The 23,073-nt window shown below is 42.9% G+C and overlaps 1 protein-coding gene across 6 annotated transcripts in view; it reads right to left on the bottom strand.

Annotated features, from left to right (window-relative positions):
* Window positions 1–23,073, bottom strand: part of epha7 (eph receptor A7) — a 307,453-nt gene that overhangs the window by 47,103 nt on the left and 237,277 nt on the right. For 2 of the 6 annotated variants that reach the window (XM_038799579.1, XM_038799578.1), the window contains exons 6-10: window positions 21,489–21,613; window positions 10,224–10,392; window positions 4,031–4,184; window positions 3,104–3,145; window positions 1,722–1,777 (exon numbers count right to left, since the gene is read on the bottom strand). In XM_038799579.1, coding sequence (XP_038655507.1) covers window positions 1,722–1,777; window positions 3,104–3,145; window positions 4,031–4,184; window positions 10,224–10,392; window positions 21,489–21,613 — 546 coding nt within the window. The remainder of the gene's footprint in view (window positions 1–1,721; window positions 1,778–3,103; window positions 3,146–4,030; window positions 4,185–10,223; window positions 10,393–21,488; window positions 21,614–23,073) is intronic. The other 4 variants (XM_038799583.1, XM_038799584.1, XM_038799582.1 and 1 more) reach the window with 3 other exon arrangements.

Raw genomic sequence — 23,073 nt, 5'->3', positions numbered from 1 at the left:
CAGCAGACACATGTGAGCACCAACACCTGTACATACCCCATCAAGCCACTCACCATCCTGGCTTGGAAATATATTGCCATTTCTTCACTGTTGCTGGGTCAAAATTTTGGAACTCCCATCCTAACAGCAATGTGGGGCAGCGTGTTATTTTAAACATCTGGTAATACGCTGGAATATTTTGTGGGATGATGAAGAACATTCTTTCTTCTCCTGGATTCATGAAATCAATTCTTGAAAATTTCCTGCGCTCTTTAAGTGGTGGTTTGACCCTTCAATGCCTGATATAACCAGGTGGAACATTAAAGGAGGAATTTGCGCTGAGTTGCTTTGGGGACCCTCCATCCAGCCCAGAGCTTTGATTACATATTTAGGTAACATTTAAGTGGGTGGCACGGTGGATAGCAGGCTACTTCACAGCGTCAGGGATCCTGGTTTGATTTTACCCTCAGGTGACACACAGTGTGGAGTTTGCATATTCTCTCCATGTCTGTGTGGGTTTCCTCCAGGTGCTCCGGTTTCCTCCCACAGTCCAAAGATGTACAGGTTAGGTGGATTAGCCACATTAAATTGCCCCTTAGTGTCCAAAGGTGTGAATGATAGATGGGATTACAGAGATAGGGTGGGGGAACGGGTCTAGAGAGGTTGCTCTTTCAGAGGGTCAGTGCAGAATCGATGGGCCAAATGGCCTCCTTCTGCACTCAAGATTTTATGAATAACAAAACAGCTATTTCAAGCAGGCGCTGGATGACTAAAATTCACCTGGACCATCAAGGCTGTTTCAGCATTGGATGGCTGCAGCAGACTGTCACACAATATTTGGAGGTAACAGCAGGAGGTAACTGCAACACCAATTGAAATTCTCCTCCCAGATTTTATACAATATAAATGAAAGGAACAATTTGTAAATGCTTGGAATCTGAAGTAAAAACAGAAATGTTGAAAATGCACAGCAGGTCCTGCAGCATCTGTTTCAGGGAACAAGCAGGCCTTGGTGTAGACACTTCACCAGTTCCAATGGAGGATCTGTCCATGGAATGTCTATGAAAGTGCTGCTGGATGTCTTGTTCATCTCTAGCATTTCCTGTCTGTACAGATTTCTGGAACTACATAACTTTAAATGTTTGGCAGCAGTGCTGCCAACGTATTGAAAGTAATCAGCTACTCAGCACAAGCTGTTAAAAATTTGTACATAAAATAAAACCATTAATTATTGCATTCTTTATGGCCGCATGTCTACATTTTGCATACCTTTTAAATTGACTGCAGCAATTTCAATTTAATAGTTTCTTTGGTTTGGGCCTTGGGGGAATGATGCAGGATAAACAATAAAAACAAAGCAAGAAGCATAGCACATAATGAAATGAAAATCGCTTATTGTCACGAGTAGGCTTCAATGAAGTTACTGTGAAAAGCCCCTAGTCACCACATTCCGGCGCCTGTTCGGGGAGGCTGGTACGGGAATTGAACCGTGCTGCTGGCCTGCCTTGGTCTGCTTTAAAAGCCAGCGATTTAGCCAAGTGTGCTAAACGAGCCCCATAACTCATTCGGAGTCTTGTTTCTAGATTATGCGACTGCCATTTTTAGCCGTGGCAAAGTTTAAAGTGGGAGAAAGGAAGGACAAAACATAATTCTGCAAGCAAGAGCTGCAGAGAATGAAAAACATTTGGAAAAAAGTTGGCCCAGGTGCTTCTGAGAGCTGAAGGGTTAGTTGGCATACTTACAGTGAAAATAGAGCTCTTCATCCCCTTCCTGCTCAGCTTTGCTGTAGCCACAGTGTCTGAATAAGAAAATGAGACAATTCATTAACATTAATACATCTTTGATATACATCACCTTTAGTTGCTGAATATATAGAGGCGAGAACTTGCTGCAGGACTGATAGATCAAGTTACTCATCTGCATAAGATTCTCGGATCCAGCATCCAGTGTGCACTAATTATTCAATCGTTCTTGGACATGGAATCTCTGTCCTTAATAATGTTTATTAATGCGCAAGTCTATATTACACCATTGTTTTTGTTCATCTTCATGCATATTTTGTACTGGAGACTAAATATTCCATGCCTGCGTGTACTCTATTGTAAAATATTGATATTTTGTACTACATACGTAGTATGGATATTCTGGTGTGAAATTCAACTTAGGCGGGAATGCAAACTGTCGGTAACAGATCAACTGTCTATTGTATACTTTGTCCAATTTGTCTCTATATTGAAGTCAATGAAAAAGAAATTCAGGCACATTTGTTTTGCTCCGTCCATGTTATACTCTAATAAAGATTAACTTCACCTGTGCAATTTGTCAGATATTTTGTGTATTGTTCTGTCTTGCAGACTGTTATGTAATACTGTACGATCTGATACTTGTACCATGATCTGAGCCATTGTAAAGTCAGGATATTTTCTGCCTGCAATGTATGCTGTTGTGCAGCGTGGGAGTTCTGTGTTTGTACGTGCACTATAGTTGGCATATTAGCACTATATGGGGTGGTCGTGTAAAGGCAATGGCAAGATTTAAACTTTCTGATTTATAAAAGTAAGTTTGTGTTGCTTCATTATGTGTTATCTCATGGAATTATACTGTACAATAGGGTGAAGCAGGCAAAGAAACAAACCTGGGACACCTGGGCTCAAGTCACAAAATCACAGAGAAAAATAATCTAAACTTGGCAATAAACAAATCTTGAATTTTGCAAGTTTGTAGGTTAAATATATCATTTTATGAACTAGTAATAACACTGCGCAATTTCATATATGTGGTAAGTGCGAATAGTTCAGCATTAATGTCTAAATCTTCACTCTGTTTATCTTAATGGAGTCAATAATGCAAAGGTTAGAAATGTTAGGAGTTCTTACAGTATTGCATAATTTCCAGCTTAATAAAATGCTACATCTACCCAGTGCGCCCGTAGGGTAAATAGTGGCATATTAGAAAAGGCAGATGGTATTTTTCAAAGGTAGTATTTCTGACATACAACATCTTTGTCTGTGCCTTTCTACCATCCAGTCACTTTTCTGCATTATTAACAGTCTCCCTCCTGCAAAGGTACAGTGCAAGACAATTACCATAAACAAGAAAAAAAAAAGGTACAACAACAACTTACATTTCTATCGCTCTCCTCACGTAAGGAAAACATCTCAGAATGCTTCACACGGTGGAAGAAAGATGAACATCAAGCAGGAGAAAAAGGGAAACAGTAGTTTAGGGCCAAAAGCATGGAGGAACAGAAAGGTTTTTAGGAGGCAATTTAAAGAAAGCGGAAGAGTGCCAAGACAGGAGGTTTTAGAGATGTTGGAGCTGAGGCCAGTGGCAGGTAGTGTTGGTGGCAGCTGAGGCGAGTGGGTTCTACTGCATCAAAATTGAGCTGAGGAAAACTTCAACTCTTCCAGATGATATTTCTAGCCTATTGTGTCGATGCCGGAAGCAAAAAGGTCATTAAAAAAAAAAGAAAAACTTGCATTTATATAGTGCCTTGAAGTAGAGCTGAATGCTGTCAGATTACTTGTGGAAATTGAGTTTGCAGTTGATGTCATCAAAGAATAACATTTCAATGGCAATAATAATGAGGAGGAGGCAGTCAAGAATGGAGTCCTGAGGTACACTTGTGGTAACTGCGCAGATATGAGAGAAGGAACCATTGGAAGAAATTAAACTTCTGTCTTATAACAGACTTGAGTTGTACTATGAGAGAGAGCCATGCCAAGAAAGTGAATTGCAGGGAAGACATTGGAGAAAATTATTACATATTGCATACAACAAAAAGCCATGGAATGAATTAAAAATGCATACTGGGTTAGTTGATGGTTTAATTTTTACGTTTATAACCAACTGAAGGCTATCAACATCTCTCTTTGTCCCGACTCTCCATTATTCTATTTAGCTGACTCGACTTTCTCCTATCATAGCATGATCAGAAAAAGCTTATGGCCTTTATAGCGGGCTGTCATTATCTGCCCAGCAATTATAAAATTGCATCATCTTCTCTCCCACAATAGGATGCACTGTAATTGTACACACCACTATCACGTACCCCTCGATTGTGTGCCCCACGTCTGCATGTTCCTTAGTTCCATACCTTCGTCCAATAATGAAGCCAAACACCATGAAGACCAGAATGATGGTCCCTGCCACGGCAACCACAGCAATGATGATAACTGGGTTCTGTTCAGTGGAAGCAGCTGTAGCTAGGAAGTGAACAGGAAAAATTCAAATCAGGGTGGCTGAGATCACAGCATGATACTAAGTGACAAATTATTGGGAATAAAATAAATCTCCAGATGAACAAGAGCTCAAAAGAAATTAACAAAACTCAGTGTAATCAATGAAGCTTTTCTTGGACAAGAGAACAGCTTCTGTACTTTCTAGTTGACCAATCTGTCATCTGTTCATGGTGATGTATTCGCCCTTTTGGTGTGCATCTGATTTCTTACAATTTACATGTGTCCTGCATCAATGCTTAAACCTGCAATGTTATTTAATTCTTTGATGAAGAAAACAAGGACTTCCTGTTTGCAAATAAATGTATAATCTATTGACCAATCTTTAAAAAAAATAAATTTAGAGTATCCAATCCTTTTTTTTTCCAATTCAGGGACAATTTAGCCTGGCCAATTCACATACCCTGCACATCTTTGGGTTGTGGGGGTGAGATCCACACACAGACACAGGGAGAATGTGCAAACTCCAAGTGGACAGTGACCGGGGCCAGGATCGAACCCAGGTCCTCGGTGCCGTGAGGCAGCAGTGCGAACCACTGTGCCACTGTGCTGCCACTGTCTTTGACAAATCTGAAGTATCCTCCACCTCCCGCTTGAATCTTCTCATGCATAAGCATGCATTTCAACTGATCAGTTTAACTACTACTGAAAGGAATAATGGACTTGCAGTTATATCGCAAGAATTTTGCGATTAATGTCATCAAGAAATTTCTTATTTGCAAATTAAAATGAGGATGGCCAAATATGTCTTAAGAGGAATGTACAGAGGCAGAAAATTGATACTATCAGTGAATAATGAGGTGTCAAATTGACCCATTTAAATCATAAATATTTTAGCATCCACAGGCAAAGGATGGAACAAAACTCCTATTAAATTACTCACACTTATCTTTAATTAATTCCTGTCAATGCAATTTGTTATGTTTCTCATTCCATGGTCAGAACACACATTACAGACTGCCAGAAGTACAAACTAAGAGTAAATATTGTAATTGAAGATTTAACGAACATAAATTGATCTGCAGAGTGCAGTTTACACAAGATCTATAGCTAGGACTATGCCTTCTATCGTTAACGTGTAGAGAGAAAGGGGTTATCAAAACCGCAGAGTATCAAAGATCAAGTGCTGACTAATTTGGCCAAATGATCAAGACCAGTGAATAAACATTCCCAGCATAAGTAAATGGAAAGGAACTGTATTGATATGTATAGTACAAGTATAGGAAAGGGTTAACAAGAGAGACTACATATATATCAGCACTGAGTGATCATATAAAAGGCTGCATCTCTAGGCATCCTGGGAGAAGCTGATGGAGATTTCACAGTAGAAGGGTTGTGTGAGGTTGAGTTATAGGGTAGTTTATAAATTAGAGAGATTATTGATTACTGTATCACAGATTCAGTACTATTATTTTATTATGTTACTCAGTAAAGTGCGCTAACCTAATCAAGTAGTGTAAAATAAATTAGTTTTGATTGGAACTTCTTAGTTTTATATTCTTTGTCAACACTAAATATCTGGCTATCTTGGAGAACAAGACAAGGAATATAACAGGAACATCAAGCAACATAATTCAAGACATTAATCCATCCACTGGAATTCAATTTCCCTTTTAAATATGTATTTTCTGAATGGACTGGATGGATGAAATATGAATTGTCTTTGTTAGGCACAGAACAATATCACATTAAGGAGAACAAGGAAAATGGACCGTGGTGAAAGACCACCATTCTGCGGAGGTGGCTCACATGTGGAAAATATGTGCTGTGCTATTAAACTTGGAGACCTGTACGGCTTTGACAACTATGCAGCAGGTATCTGTTTATTTAGACCTAGATTGACCATCAGTAGAGGCCTGAATATTCATTGGCATGGAGATAGGTCTCTGGTTTAGTCAAAATGGTGTTGATTTTTGTAACCCCACTGGCAAAGCCAACATTTTTGAAAGCAGGAAGGAAGGGTGGTGAATGGGTTGTAGTTTTCATATCCATGGTTCACAGAGAAAGCTGCACATGTAAAATTGCAACTGTCTTCAAGCAGATCCAACTTTTGTTGGTGGGATTTCCAAAACACAACTTGTGGTCTTTGCACTTTTCAGAGCAAGGTCTAAACTTACCTGAGTTCTTTGGGGATTAGGGTACCCTTTTGGAAAGATAAGGGGCAGGATTCTCCGTTTTCGGGTGCGCTGCACCCCCACCGGCAGCGGGATCCTCTTTCCTGGCAGCCGGCCAATGGGGTTTCCCATTGTGGGCACCCCCACACCGTCGGGAAATCCACGGAAGTGACTGCACGGCCGGTGAAGCGCAGGATCTCGCTGACAGAGAATTCAGCCCAAGGTATCTTTTGAAGTTGTTAAAAGTAGACATAAATGTGCTCCAAAAGTGGGTAAACACATTGAAAATATCAAGCTGTTATGGCATTTAAATGGTCTCTAAATGTTTACATTTTTCTAAATTTTGCAGTTTAAAAGAAAAATAGGTACTTGTTATTTCACACTCTCTGTTGAACTAACTATAAGATTGATGCAGTATGACTGATTTCACAACCTATCACTATCACAGTGGGGGTTTCTGTCATTTCAGTTTTATTGGCAGCTTCTTATAGTTACAAAGTCATTGAAATGGGGCTATGAATAGAAATGTTTGTTTTCAGAAGGTACTACATACTGAAGTAAATGCCTGCTTATACAGGGATTACGTACTTGAAGGAATTTAAAGGTGGTAATTTTTTATCAACCAGTGTTTTGCTTAAGTAGTAGAGTTTTCAATAAATATAGAAATTCCCTGAAGTCTGCCAATGGTGAATATTGGGTTAGTTGGCATGGCGCTATAAAGGGCCTTGGGGCTAGTAGAGGTGCATGAAATGGCATGGATGGTGCATGGGGAGTCTGAGGGGTTGAGAGGGTATGAAAGGCGAGGGGTTTTGCACATTTTATATGTTTTCTTATAAGTCCTGGGGCATCAATGCGACTTTTCACACAGGCCACCTCTGCACCTGCCACTTTGGCTGCCTCGACCACGGATAAAACCCATCCTTTGGAATAGAAGGAAAATGAGAACATCCAGAACACTTCCCAACGAGTCGGAAGACTCTCACTTTTGACACAGGAGTGAAAATCTCGGCCTGAATTTTTTAATGGCAAATTCACTTACTGAAGTCAATTTAGAAAGCAGGAAAATAGTTCCATTTCCATAGTGCTTTCAGAAAAAGAAATCTTCCTTCACAGTCACACAGTGATAATAATGTAATATTCACAAAATATACACACTTTTTTTGAATGTGCTTATAATTGTGGCAGTAGTGAGATTACTTGGTCTCTTGGTGATGTTCCCCACTGAAACTAGGTCGAACTGCAGTTCCCAAATAATTCCTACGAATCAGTCCAGCAGGTGCCAGCTAACCATTTAATTGTGTAAATCTAGCTAGAGGGCCTAAAGCTTCAGTCACAGACATAATGATTACTTACTACCTGACTGTTCACCACCGACACTGAATGCTTAAATTCCCAGTTCCTCGCTTAGTTGATTGCAAGGCGAAGAATGAGTGTCAGGGAGTAATGAAGTACTGCGCGTATCATAAATAGAGCAATTAGAACAATGTTATCTAATTAAGAAAATTTAAGCTGATTGGAAAGTTAATAATATGCCCATGTGTAAGTGCAATGAAATACTAGAAAAAGAGAAATGAAATCTTAAAGTCTTCCTAGAAAGTGTCAATCCCAAATGGGTTGACCCCAACACTACAGGTGAAGGTTGAGCTTGAGGCAAGATTAGAAAATTACTGAGTTAATCTACTTATGTTAGTGGGAGATGAAGGGTGCCCATAGGAAAAAAGATAGTGCTGCGGGAAATGATAGCTTCGTTAGGGATCAATTACATTTGTTTTGAAACCTTAATTAAACAATGTTTAACCATTCCTTTTCTTGTTCTCATTGGACAGTTGTGAAATTGCTATGAACATCAAATCAATCACCAAAAGAGTCCTGCCATTTCAAAATGGGTAATAAAAAAAAGCACAGCATGAGAAAACCAGCCAAGGAATTTGCATAAAATTATATCATTCAATGGTGTAAGGCACTCAGAGGGATCAATTCTGAGGCACACCCAGTTGTTCTACTTTTAAACTACTCTGAAACCATTCCTGTCAAGAGTAAAATGTAACTCCATTTGTGAAATAAATGTAAGTTAATGAGTACCAAGAGAATATCACATTGGTTCAATTGTTAATAAGTTGTTTTAAATACCAATGAGAAAACAGCATTGAAATCACTCCCTCATTTATGATGGCATTTTATTTACAATAACTGTTGCGGAAAGGTTAAATACATTATTGTTTGATTGGCAGTTATTATTTGTGGTTCTCAGAAACATATTGTCATGTGAGAGTACCTTTAAGAAATGGGTGTTTAAGAAATATACCTTTAAGAAATGAGTGTTTATCAGTGATGTCAGAGTGTGGGTGGAGCTGGGCTGTCTGTCAGCTTTTTACTTTTGTTTTAGGCTGTAGTGTGTTTTAGTTTTGTTTTCAGTGTTGGAGCTGAAGCCAGACAGCGCAGGTGTATTGTTGCTCTCTCTGTCATGAAAAGACTACCTCTTGATCATTTGGTGAATTCAGAATTATAAATGTTCTCAATAGTGAATGTAAACCGAATGTGCTTCTGTTAAAAGATGTTTCTTTTGTCTACTGGATGTTGTTTGGGAAGTTATTAAGGATGATTTAGTGTTGTATTCTTTGGGGGTTGTATTTGAATTGATGGTTGCTAAGATGTTCGCTGTATGTTTTAAAAAGGTTAATTTGAGTTCATAGAATAAACATTGTTTTGCTTTAAAACATACTTTTCCATTTCTGCTGTACTACACCTGTAGAGTGGGCCATGTGCTCCCCATACCACAATCTATTAAAAGTTGTGGGTCAGGTGAACTCCATGATACACTTTGGGGTTCTCTAAACCCTAGCCCATAACAATATTGAAATATTAGTGATTATGATGTGACCAAGATAAATGAATCAAGTGATACTGCACTGATTACAGAAAAATAGGTCAGTGTGTGTCATATAATACAGGCTACACACCATAACATGTGCGTCATAAAGCACAGCCAACGTAAGTGATATCAGTCTCTACCACACATTATAACCAGTATATAGTAAGACTGCCGTTGCATAATGTATGATGCAGCAAGTTGCTATCAGCACCAATCAGTATACATCATAAAAGACAATCAATATGGGCCAGAATTCTCTGGGTGTTCACTGGCGGTGGGATTCTCTGGTTTCGCTGGCAGCGCACCCCTGCCCGCATGTTTCCCGGTGGCAGGAGGGTGGCTTCAATGAAAATGCTCATTGACAGCAGCGGGAGCAAAGAATCCCACCACCAGTGAACGGCTACTCTTCTGATTCCCCTCGGCTTTATTAAATATATAGGGCTGAGACAAGGTAATTAGAGCTGATTAAAATGACCTTATGTGATGAGATTCTATTCACCGTCTTTCAACAAAAAAAACCAAAAGGAGCATATTTGGAAAAATAAATCATCAGTTAGTTTTTACCCTTCATGCCTTCCCTTATTGCTGTGGATTCTTTACCTGGTTGTGGTTTCTTGGACCCCAGTTGAAAACTGAGGATTAAACAATGAGTTGGTTGATCAATTTGTGAAGCTGACAGCAAATGTCAACTCATGGCTAAAGTCTTATCGTCAAGCCCAATCTAGTTCTCATCCAGTATCCACAGGCATGCCCTACCACAAAAAAATTTCAGTCGGTGCATTAACCTTTCTCAATGAAAATATCTTCCCTTCCCCCTCCCCTCGGATTCTCACAGTTGTATAAAGTCATTATAAACCCAGGGAATCTACTCCTGGGCCTTTGTCATTGCTGACCATGAAGTACAGTCTGGGTTAAATCACCCTAGCCTTCCCTTTTACAGATTTTCAATCTGGCTGATCCAGCTCTGAGCATATTTCTTTTTGCCTGAAAGCACAGTAGGGCAATTTTCACAGCTCTTACCTGTACTCTCCTCAAGGGTTAAGACCTCCAGCCTGGGACTGTAGTTCCCATAGCCAGCAGTAGTGAATGCTCGGATCTGGAATATGTAAGCTGTGCCTGGCTTCAGGTTATTAATGGTAGTTGATGTTGAGGTAGCTTTGACTGTGGAGTAAGTGCGCTCTTTAAGATTCTGGAAAACAAATAACTTGCATTGAACACTCAGGCAAGATTTTTTTTTAAATAGGAGAGAGGGGTGATGATACAAAGACGAAGTAAAACAAAAAAAAAGGACAACACAGGAACAGGCCCTTGGCCCTCCAGGCCTGTGCCAATCATGATGCCCTAACTAAAGAAAAAATCTTCTGCCCTTACTCGGTCCATGTCCCTCTATTTTCTCCCTATTCATGTACACATCCAGGTGCCTCCTAAGTGTTGCTAGTGTGCCTACTTCCACCACATCCTCTGGCAGCGCGTTCCAGGCACCCACCACTCTCTGCATGAAAATTGTACCCCGCACATCTCCCTTAAACTTCCCTCCTCTCACCTTGAACCTGTGCCCCCTTGTAATTGACACCTCCACCCTTGGAAAAAGCAAAGAAAACATAATTTTGGAGTTATTACATTAACAAAATGAATGTTTTTTAATTTTTTGAAACATGTATAAATTGTGCACAACAAACATAATGGAATATTCCCCAATGAGGTAAATGGTATTTATTTAATTGAAGGATTGAAACAACATTCACAAGCCACTAAACCTTCAATGTCGCAGCTTGTGACATCACCTAAACTTTGTGATTAAATTATAGCCTTTGAAATTTACCCTGGGATCCTATTATATTCTATCTAACTCTATCCAATCTTGTTAAAATCGGCTTTTTAAAGCTTATTCCAGTCTATTATTTTGATACTTTCATCTTCGTTCAGATTAAATCTCTCAAAAGGAAGAACCCAGCCCTGAAATAGCCTTTGTCTGATGTACAGAATTTAACTCCAGTATCTAGTTCCAACACTAATTCATTTTTATCACTTCATCTGCATCACAAAACAAGCTTCAAAGCGAATGCTTTCCACTGAGTACTGAGAAGTCATTTACTGCTATGGAGGGAGTGTGAGCAACATTTTGCCACCAGGCGGAATTACTCCCTGGGGGTTGGTTATTGGTATATCAGACAGTATCTGCTATTTTAATCTGATTAGTTAACGTCTGAAAGGTTAGATACCAATTTGCTGTTACAGAGAGTTGATGTAACTGCACTGTTACTGCCCTTACCAATCACAGTGTTATGACTATGGTTGTTTATGCACTCTAATGACAATCAGGCCACACTTATTGATCAGAGCTGGAGGTCCTTTGTGGTTTGCTTGATTATTGACAATGTATATCTTAAAAGCGAAGGCAAAAAGTACACTGACGGTCCACTGGAGCTCCAACATATGATCTAACACACCTACTCGAATCTCACACGCATGGTTCTCTAGATAGGGTTGAATGCAGCTATGAAGCAGTGACTGTGTGTGTGTGTGTGTGTGTGTGCGTGTGTGTGCTCGCCCATGTGTGGGGGTTGGGGTTGTGCAGAGGTGATAGATGCCTTGTGATACTTTTGCACACTTACACTGAACCATTTCTCTGCTTTTTTTTTCTGTAGCACACCAGGGGCAGGAGGCGGGAGGGGATGAAATGGAAAAAGAAGTGAAATAATAAAAGCTGAAGTAAAACCCCAAAAACACAAGAAAATGGGCATAAAATCTAGGTTGTCAGACAGTAGAAGGGGAATGGAGAGGTATACCTCCAATGGTGTCACGTGTGGCAGATTGTGACTGGACCAGCCTCAAACATTTTCCAAGAGTTTATTTGGTGCTAAGTTTGTAAAGCCATTTTTCTTGCTTCTGTTAACCTGTTAAAAGTTTCCTTTGTTTCATATTCTCCAATGATTCTATTATATTCAGCCAATCCAGGTGTTCCTCTGGAATAACTGCCACTTCACTGTTCTCAAGTCTGAGACCCGCAGACGTAAAAGCATATCTGGTGACAACTGCCCTGATCTAGCGAGTTCACATTCTGAATGATCTAATTTATCTCTTTGTGCCAAATTTTAGGATCATCCTGGAGGGTAAGGACAATCCAGTTCCACCAAATCCTTTTTCATCCTCTTGACCGGCACCAAGTGTGAGAATCTTCCAGATTCCATTCACTTCCAATTCACTTTTTCACCTCCTCTTTTCACCCTGATGCTTCTGACCAATCTTCCCCTTATCCGAGCAATACATTCATATCATGATGCAACTCCTCCCCTCAGCATTCAGCAGGCCTATCTCCTTCAGCAAGCTTGACCACTCTGACCAAATCTGTGGCACACAACTATCTTTCCTCAGCCCAATCCTCTCTAACATTACAAATGGCTCCCTTTCCATATGATCTAATCTTACCCTTCAAAACGGTTGTCATCGTTCTTACTCAAAAAGTCCTTACTTACTTTAACCACTGCTCTAGTTTTCCTAACTAAGGTGTCAAACAGAACATTACACCATCTAGCGCCACACTCAAGTCATCCATTATCCCTTGTTTGCACCTTTGCTATTTGGCTTCCAGCCTGCCAACATACTCAAAGTGCAATAGCCAAAGTCATTAGCAATTCCCTCCTAGACCTTCCCATAGCATTGACCATAATTGATCACTTCCATTGTGCCTCTTCCATACTTTACCTCAGTGACATTTGAGTTTCACACTTGCCTGTCTCAACACAGTCAGCACATTTTGTACAAAGGATTCTCTCCCTACGCATGTATTGCCCCCTCAGCACGTCATCTCCCTCTCCCTCCTACTCCATATTTGCATACTGTCTACCTACGTCAACATTAAGCATTCAATCAACTTCCACATACATCCAAGTAATATCCTGCACCAGTCATAAAATCATAGAATCCCGACAGTGCAGAAGGAGGCGATTTAGACCATCGTGTCTGAACTAACCCTCCAAAAGAGCACCCTATCTCGGCCCACTCCCCTACCCTATCCCTGCATCCCAGTAACCTAACCATCATTGGACGTGAAGGGGCAATTTAGCACGGCCAATCCACCTAAACTGCACATCTTTAGATTGTGGGAGGAAACTTCAATACCCGGAGGAAACACAATGGAGGCACGGGGAGAACGTGCAAACTCCACACAGTCGCCCAAGGTCAGAATCGAACCTGGGACGCTGGCGCTGTGAAGCAGCAGTGCTAACCGCTGTGTGGCCAGTCGTTCTCATTAATCTCAAGACTGTACTATTTTTAAGGTGAAGGAATTACCACCATGACAAGGTCTCTCCAAAGTGTGGGACAACATTTGCATACAGAAAAGCTGGAGCTTGAATTGGGGAATTGGGTTTTTAGTGCTGTTGCTGGACGGGTGGGGTGGGGGTGGGGGGGGGGGGGGGGGGGAGCTGCTTTGCTGACAGGGGAGGAACTGTTACTAGGGGACAAATGGGAGGTTGGGAACGGCGACAGCCTGAGTGGGGACTCGAGGAAGCAGAGGGCGCGAACTCGAGGCTAGCCTAAAAAGGGTGATGGCTAGTTGGCAGGGGGGTGAGGGGGGTTGGAATGTGAGAGGACTGAATGGCCCGGTCCAGAGGGCTCGCGTGTTTGTGCATTTGAGGGAACTGAAGGCGGACATGGCAATGCTACAAGAGACACACCTGAAGGTTACAGACCAGACGAGATTGAGGAAGGGGTGGGTTAGCCAAGTGTTCCACTCAGGACTGGACTCAAAGTCCAGGGAGGTAGCGATCTTGATCAGCAAATGAGTGGCATTCGAGGCAGGGAGAATTGTGTCAGACAAGTGGGGTAGGTTCATAATGGTGAGTGGGAAGCTGGAAGGGGTACAAGTGGTACTTGTGAACATATATGCTCCGAATTGGGACGACGTGGAATTTATGAGGCGGGTGTTAGGTAAGATTCCAGACTTAAGAGTCACATAACCTGATCATGGGAGGGGACTTCAACAAAGTCATTGATCTGGAATTGGACCGTTCAAAATCCAGGACAGGGAGGAGGCCGACTGCGGCAAAGGAATTGAAAGGTTTTACGGAACAGATGGAGGGAGTACACCCATGGAGGTTTGTACGGCTGAGGACGAAGGAGTTTTCCTTTTTTTCATATGTCCATAAGTTATACTCTTGCATTGACTATTTTGTTCTGAACTTGGCGCTAATACCGAAGGTGGTGGATACCGAGTACTCGGCAATTGCAGTGTCGGATCATGCCCCGCACTAGGTGGATCTACGGGTTAGTGTGGAGAGAGGGCAACGCCCTCTGTGGAGACTGGATGTGGGGTTTCTAGCGGACGAGGCTGACTGTGGGAGGGTTAACAAGTCCATCCAGAACTACCTGGACACAAATGATACGGGGGAGGTCTCTGCAGCGACGGTCTGGGAAGCTTTCAAGGCAGTCGCCAGAGGGGAATTAATCTCGATACCCCACAGAGAAAAGGTGGAACAGGCTGAGAGGGATAGATTAGTGGAGGAGATACTCCAGGTGGACAGGAGATACTCGGAGGCCCCGGACGCGGGGCTACTGAGGGAGCGGTGGAGGTTACAGGTGAAGTCTGGGCTGTTGACCACAAGGAAAGCAGTGGCACAGTTGAGGAAGGCAAGGAGGGCGATCTAGGAATATGTGAAAAAGGCAAGCAGAATGTTGGCGCACCAGCTCAGGAAAAGAGATGTGGCCAGGGAGATAGGTAAAGTAAAGAGTAGAATACTGTCCTGGAACAGCGGGGGTGACGAGGTGTTTAAGGACTTTTATAGTACATTATATGAGGCGGAACCCCCGGCTGAGGTGGAGGGGATGAGGCAATTTCTGGATCAGTTGAGGTTCCTGAGGGTGGAGGAGGACCTGGTGGAGGGGCTGGGAGCCACAATTGAGATTGAGGAAATCATCAAGGGGCTGGAGGGCATGCAGGCGGGCAAGGCCCCAGGGCCTCACGGCTACCCGGTGGAATTCTATCAGAAGTTTTCAGAGATATTGAGCCCACTGCTGGTGAGCACATTTAACGAAGCAAGAGAGAAGGAGTCCTCCCCCCAACAATGTCGTAGGCCTCGATTTCATTCATCTTGAAAGGGGAGAAGGATCCGGAGCAATGCGGGTCATCCAGGCCGACTTCTCTACTAAATCTGGATGCCAAACTGCTGGCTAAGATACTGGCCACAAGGACTGTGTCCCGGGGGTGATGGGGAAGACCAGACGGGATTTGTTAAGGGCAGGCAACTCAAGGCCAATGTTCGAAGGCTTCTAAATGTTATTATGATGCCCTCAGAAGGAGAGGAGGCGGAGGTGGTGATAGCAATAGATGCGGAGAAGGCTTTTGATTGGGTGGAGTGGAATTACCTGTGGGAGGCGCTGGGAAGGTTTGGGTTTGGTGAGGGCTTTATTGACTGGGTACGGTTGCTCTATCAGGCATCAGCAGCGAGTGTGCGTACAAACCGGCTGAGGTCGGGGTATTCTGGACTACACCGAGGGACGAGGCAAGGGTGCCCCCTCTCCCCATTACTGTTTGTTCTGGCCATAGAGCCATTAGCCATGGCGTTAAGAGCCTCAAGGAACTGAAAAGGGCTGGTTCGGGGGGTGGGGGGGGGGGGGGTGTGGCGGGTTGTGGAGCACCGGGTTTCGCTCTACGCAGATAACCTGCTCTTGCACATTTCGGACCCATTGGAGGGGGTGGGTGAAGTAATGCCAATCTTGTGGGAATTTGGCAATTTCTCAGGGTATAAATTGAACATGGGGAAAAGCGAGATGTTTGCGATCCAGGCAAGAGGGCAGGAGAAGAGACAAGACTGGGAGCGCTGCCGCTTAGAATAGCAGGGAAGAGCTTTCGATATCTCGGAATCCAGGTGGCCCGGAAATGCGAGGTACTACACAAGTTAAACCTATCCCGGTTGGTAGAACAAATGGAAGGGGACTTTAAGAGATGGGACATGCTCCCGTTATCACTGGCGGGGAGGGTAAAGAACGTGAAAATAACGGTCCTCCCAAGATTTCTGTTTGTCTTTCAGTGCCTCCCCATCTTCATCCCGAAGGCCTTTTTCAAGCGGGTGAATAAGATTATTTCGGGCTTTGTGTGGGCGAGTGAAGAAAGTTTTGCTGGAGCACAGTCGGGGGGGAGGGTGGGTTGGCGCTGCCGAACTTCTGCAATTACTACTGGGTGGCTAATATAGCCATGATCAAGAAGTGGGTTGTGGGGGAGGCGTCGGCATGGGAGCGGAAGAAGGCGGCGTCATTTAAAGACACCAGTCTGGGAGCATTTGGTAACGGCACCTCTGTCGTTCTCACCGGCCCGATACTCCACAAGTCTGGTGGTAATGGTGGCTCTGAGGGCAGTGGAGGAGATATAAGAGAGTGGAGGGAGCATCGATTTGGACCCAGATTTATAACAACCACAGGTTTGTACCGGGTAGGCTAGATGGCGGGTTCCGGAGTTGGCAGGAATTAAAAGTATGGGGGATCTATTTATAGATGGGAGCTTTCCCAGCTTGAAAGCTTCGGAGGATAAATTTAAATTTACAGCAGGGAATGATTTTAGGTATTTGCAGGTGCGCGGCTTCCTAAGAAAACAGGTGCCGACCTTTCCGCTGCTGCCGCCATGGGGGGTACAGGATAGAGTAGTTTCCAGTACCCCAGTGGGAGAAGGGAAGGTATCGGATATTTACCAGGAGCTTTCATAGGCAGAGGAAACTCCGGTGGAGGAGCTTAAGGGCAAGTGGGAGGGCGAGCTAGGAGGAGAGATAGAGGCGGGTCTATGGGCGGATGCCCTAAGCAGGGTTAATACCTCCTCAGCTTGCGCCAGGCTTGGCCTGATACAATTTAAGGTGGTCCACCGGACACACATGACAGCGGCTAGGATGAGCATGTTTTTCGAGGTAGAGGATAGGTGTGCGAGGTGCGCGGGAAGCCCAGCAAATCATGTCCACATGTTTTGGGTATGCACAAAGCTTAGAGGGTTTTGCTGAGGCAATGTCCACGGTGCTAAAAACACGGGTGGTGCAGAGTCCGGAGGTAGCGATCTTTGAAGTGTCGGAAGAGCCGGGAGTTCAGTGGGCGATAGAGGCCAATGTCCTGGCCTTTGCCTCCCTGGTAGCTCAGAGACGGATCTTGTTAATGTGGAGGGACTCGAAGCCACCGAGTGTAGAGACCTGTGTTAGTGACATAGCTGGGTTTCTCAGTCTTGAGAAAATAAAGTTTGCCTTAAGAGGGTCAATGTTAGGGTTCTCCCGGAGGTGGCAGCCGTTAGTCGACTTTCTCGGGCAAAATTAAGAATATCAGCAGATGCAGTATTCCAAGGAGAGGGGGGCGGATTGTTGTTGTATGGTTAAGGTGTGTGAACAATGGGCTGGGGGCGGGGAAATGTTTATTTTACCACGTTGATGTCATTGTTTTTGTTACTGTTATAAAAAATTTCAAATACCTTAATCAAATATTTTTTTTAAATTGCACGCACACAGAAGAAAGCTTAATGATGCAGATGACAGACAGTTCACTTGCACAATATTTGTTTTCATTATACTTTAATAAAGTAATTAATATTGTGGGAAGTATCAGAGTGAGTTTACCCAACACAATCTGAACCTTATACCTCAGTTACCAATACAGGTCTGTTTCTTGCTAATTTTTTTCTTCCCCTCTATTATTAAATGTTACGGCAAACGATTGAACACCTTCTCCCTGCAAGAATCAGATTGTGAAATGCTGAACTTATTGTTTTGCTGAAAGGACAATTTCCCTCTCCTGTCCCAACTCCACATCATTTTCGGGTGGCCTTTTCGTGGGTTGGGAAGACCTTAGCGTAGCTTTACAGGTTTGGGCCAGCTGTTGATCTCCCGCGGGAATTTCTGGTCATGGGGCAGGTATGACTGTTGGGGCAGGCACAACAATAAAATCCCGCCCCTTGGGTATATGTATCACTTTGGGCAGTACGCTAGCACAGTGGTTAACACTGTGGCTTCACATCACCAGGGACCCGGGTTTGATTCCTGACTTGGTCACTGTCTGTATGGAGTCTGCACGTTCTCCCTGTGCCTGTGTGGGTTTCCTCCAGGTGCTCTGGTTTCCTCCCACTAGTCCCAAAAGACATGCTTGTTAGGTGAATTGGCCATTCTGAATTCTCCCTCTGCGTACACGAACAGTCGCCGGAATATGGCGACTAGGGGCTTTTCACAGTAACTTCATTGCAGTGTTAATGTAAGCCTACTTCTGACAATAATAAAGATTATTATTATTTTGAGGTTGGGGTTGCCATTATGAGGCCATAGGGAACTTAGATTTCCTTCCCGATACTGTTTTTTTGTGCTGGTTAGTTTTGGTAGCACACAAAATGTACCTCCTTGGGGTAAACCTGTTGAAGAGTTGGTCAATTTCAGACAGGTAAGTATTAAATGTTTTGACAGCTTGAAAGGTCATTTTGACTACTGTAATGTACTGTACTGTATTATAATGTATATGCATTTCTAATGCAGTGATTGATCATAGGGCTCAGTCCTGCAAAGCTAAGTTTATCACTACAATATCCCTGTGGAGTTTGCACACTCTCCCAGTGTTTGCGTGGGTTTTGCCTCCACAACCCAAAGATCTGCTGGATAGGTAGCTCGATCACGCTAAATTGCCCCTTAATTGTAAAAAATGAATTGGTACTATAAATAAAAAAATTAAAAAATCATTACAATATCCAGCTATGTGTAAGTGTTGACATTTTTCAAATATTTTGTATTCAATTACAGGATGTGGGCATCGCTGGTTAGGCCAGCATTTATTGCCAATCCCCAGTTGCCCTTCAGAAGTTGGTGGTTAGTTGCCGTCTTGAACCGCTGCAGCGCTTGAGCAGTAGGTACACACACTGTGCTGGTTGGGAGGGAGTTCCAGGTTTTGACGCAGCCACAGTGAAGGAATGGTGATACATTTCCAAGCCAGGGTGGTGAGTGACTTGGAGATGAACCTCCAGGTGGTGGGGTCCCCAGGTATATGCTGCTCTTGTCCTTCTAGATGTTAGTGGTCATGGGTATGGAAGGTGCAGCCTAAGGAATCTTGGTGAGCTATTGCAGTGCATTTTGTAGATGGTACACACGGCTGCCACTGTTTGTCGGTGGTGGAGAGTTTGAACGTTTGTGGAAGGGGGAGCAATTAAACGAGCTGCTTTATTCTGGATGGCGTCGAGCTTCTTGTGTGTTGTTGGAGCTGCACTCATCCAGGCAAGTGGAGAGTGGTCCATTACACTAGATGGTGGACAAGCTTTGGGGGGTCAGGAGGTGAGTTACTCGCCATCGGATTCCTGGCCTTTGACCAGATCTGGTAGCCACAGTATTAATATGGCTAGTCTAGTTCAGTATCTGATCAATGGTAACCCCCACAATTTAGATTATATGGGATTCAGCGATGTAATGTCATTGAATGACATGGGCAAAGGTTAGATTCTCTCTTGCAGGAGGTGGTTATTGCCTGGGCACATGTGTACTTTTCCAAACAGAGAAAGTCCAAAAATACATCCAAAACTATCGAAAAATGCTGTGAAGCTTTCCTGTCACATTTTGGATTGTGATTTAAATGGCCAGATATCTTTTACTTTTCCCTGCTGTTGAACGGTGAAGAATTTAAATTTACAGATATGGATCACGCCCAGTGAGGGTGAGATCCAGATCACGACGTCTCAGTTGAATCATGCCTTAAGCCCCCAAGGCTGGTAAATCGTGTCCAATAATTTGGCCTCAACTATTTTCTGTGGTAGCGAATTCCACTGGCAAACCACTCTCTGGGTGAAGAGGTTTCTCCTCATCTCAATCCTAAATGGTCTACCTTGTATCCTCAGGCTGTGACCCCTGGTTCTGGACTTCTCCGCCTTCAGGAACATCCTTCCTGCATCCACCCTGTCTAGTCTTGTTTGAATTTTAGAGGTCTCTATGAGATTCCCCTCAATATTCTTCCGAATTCCAGTGAATATAATCGTAACCGACACAATTGCTCTTCAAATGTCAGTCCACCATCGAAACCTAGAAAATGAGCAGTCCATGCGGGCCTTCACACCTGATCCGCCATTCGTTATAGTTATGGCTGATCATCCAACCCAATAGCCTAATACCGTTTTCCCCCATATCCTTTGATCCCCTTCACCCTAAGTACTACATCTAACTGCTTATAGAATCATCTCCTTCTAGAAACTGCTTGGAGAACTAACCCATAATTCAGTCTGGGAAACCTTTGCTGCACTCCCTCTATACCAAGAACATCCTGCCTCAGATAAAGAGACAAAAACTGCTCACAATATTTTAGGTGTGGTTTCTATATAATTGCAGCTAGACATCACTGTACTCGAATACTCCTCATTTTGAAGGCGAACATACCATTTGCCTTCTTTACCGCTTGCTGAACCTGCATGCTTGCATTCAGCAATTGGTTTATAAGGACATCCAGGTGTCATTGCACATTCCCCTCTCAATCGGTTGCCATTCAGATAATATACTGCCATCCTATTTTTGCCAGCAAAGTGGATAACCTCACATTTACCACATAAGGCATCTGTCATGCGTTTGCCCACAGACTCAACTGGTGCAAGTCACACTGAAGAATTTCTGCATCCTCCTCACAGGGGTATAATGGGAAAGGGGAGTTTGAAGGAGAAGGAGAAGGCGAGTGATGAGGTTTTGGGGTAATACGAACAACCCTAAGCACTTACCGACACTCATTCCACAGTGCATTGCAACTCACAAGTTATGCTTGAAATGCTGCGCAAATAGGGGAGGGGGAGGTGGACCCGGACCCTTTGGTGTAAAATTTGGGGTATCAGAGAAGCCGGAGCACATGGAGAGGAGGAAGGCCAATGTTGTGGCCTTCGCCTCTCTGATTGCACGGCGGCAAATTTTGCTGGAGTGGCGGTCGTCATCGCCATCGGGGACAGCGACTTGGTTGGGTGACCTGTCCGGGGGGGGGGGGGGGTGAAATAGAAAGAACTGTGGATTGGGGACTTTGTTAATTTACTCCTTCAGAAAGTAGGATGAAGCTATTTGTTACTATAATTGAGATCAACTATCTTGCAGAGTCTAACTTTGGGCGTCCCAACTGAATACCTCCACTGCTCACTAGATTATCTCCTCATGCCATTGGAAGAACCTTGGCGTACTCTGAGCCAATTCAATACTACATGGGGAGTCTTTGAACAAAAATCTAGCTTTATTAGTTGAAAGCAGTCTTAAATATTTTGATTTGAGGTTTTTCATGGATCATTAAACTGTGGGTGCAGATACCTTTGTGGCGTGCAGCCCTCACCTTTTCATAGTACTTGATTTCATATGCTGTGATGACTCCATTGGGATGCTGTGGTTCCTTCCAGGAGAGGTTGACAGTCCTCTGCTGCACTCTATCCTTCACTACGCCGCTAACCTGTGACGGAGCTGTTGGATAGGTAATGTCAATAAAGCACCAGACAAACTCACTCCAAGATTGAAATCGAAAAGGATGAAAACCAATCAGCCACATATCCCTGCAGTTTCATTGAAATACTTGTCGTTGTTTGCGAATCTTACGAATATTCAAGTGAGAGCTCATTAATGTTTATAGCCATTATAGCAACTTAAATGAAAGTACAAATATGGGTAAATGGTTTTGATCAACACAATGCAAAATAACAATGACTTGGCCTTGAGAGACAATTATTTAAATTTATTTAAATCCAGTCAACAAAAATACCTGAAGATTATTGCCGTAGTGAAGAAGAGGGCACGAATGTTTCTCAGGAATATTTTTTTCTTTCTGCACCATTTCTCAAAACTGCCCAACAGTCAATTGATTTATTTCTCCCCCTCGCTCCTATTGTATTTTCCGACTTGTTAAAATAATTATAGTCATAACAACAGCACATTTGTGGCAGGTATGAAGTATATACCGTGACTATTTATCTTGTATATCTGTGTGAACTTGCTTGGTGTGTTTTTTTAAACTGGAATTTATTATTTGTTGAAATAATGCCTTGAACAAAGAAGTTTTTTTCTCCAAAAATCACCCTGGGAACTTGTTTACAGTCAAGGACAGGCTGCAGTGGCGACTATTCTTACCCCAAATCCCCAGGTAAGTGTTCTTGTGAGGGACTTACATTGTGCTCGCCAGGAAAAAAAGACCTGAAAATTTTGTGCTCGCTCTCCTGGTGGGTGCTTAGCAGAATCCCCAAAAAAGAGGGGTAAGTGGCACCAAAGTTGCAGCAGAAGGGTAGAAGAAGCTGCATGGAAATTCAGAGCCACTGTGATCTTTCAGTCATAACGCTTTTAAAAATAGGAAACAAGAGTTATAACTGAGGCAATGTTTTTCGCACACAGCTTTTTAAATGTGCAATTTAGCCTTTATTACCCCTATTAACTTTTCTTGTTGAACTGGTCAGTAAAATAGTGCATTCACCTTTTTCTGAATATAAATGTCATTACTTCAATAAATAAAACCACATCATGCTTTAATTACTGTAATAATTGTGTTTTGCGCTGCACAAGGTGTCTCATAACATTGAATAAACTGTAACATAAACCTGCATGGTGATAGTAGGCAAGGTGCATTGTTCTCACATGTTAAAATGTCATTTAGAAAATGATTTATAATGTAATATATGCAGAGGAATGGAAAATGAAATGAAAAAAAGTAAAAAAGAAAGAGAAGCGTAAATGTTGGAGCAAATGTTAAAAAAAAGCTCTTCTCCCCCACCAGAAAAAAAATTAAGTATAAAACCCTTCTCTCCTAACAGAAGAATGTTCACTGGATAATTTTTACTCTTTGAGGGATGTGAGCAACCGGATGTTACGGCTGTTATGTAATATCTCTTGGCTTTGGTGGAATATTTAGCCATAGTTTGTTCCCTTTCTTTGCCCAA

The sequence above is a fragment of the Scyliorhinus canicula genome, chromosome 6, assembly GCF_902713615.1.
Source record: "Scyliorhinus canicula chromosome 6, sScyCan1.1, whole genome shotgun sequence".
NCBI lineage: Eukaryota > Metazoa > Chordata > Chondrichthyes > Carcharhiniformes > Scyliorhinidae > Scyliorhinus > Scyliorhinus canicula.
This window is presented reverse-complemented; position numbering and strand designations above follow the sequence as displayed.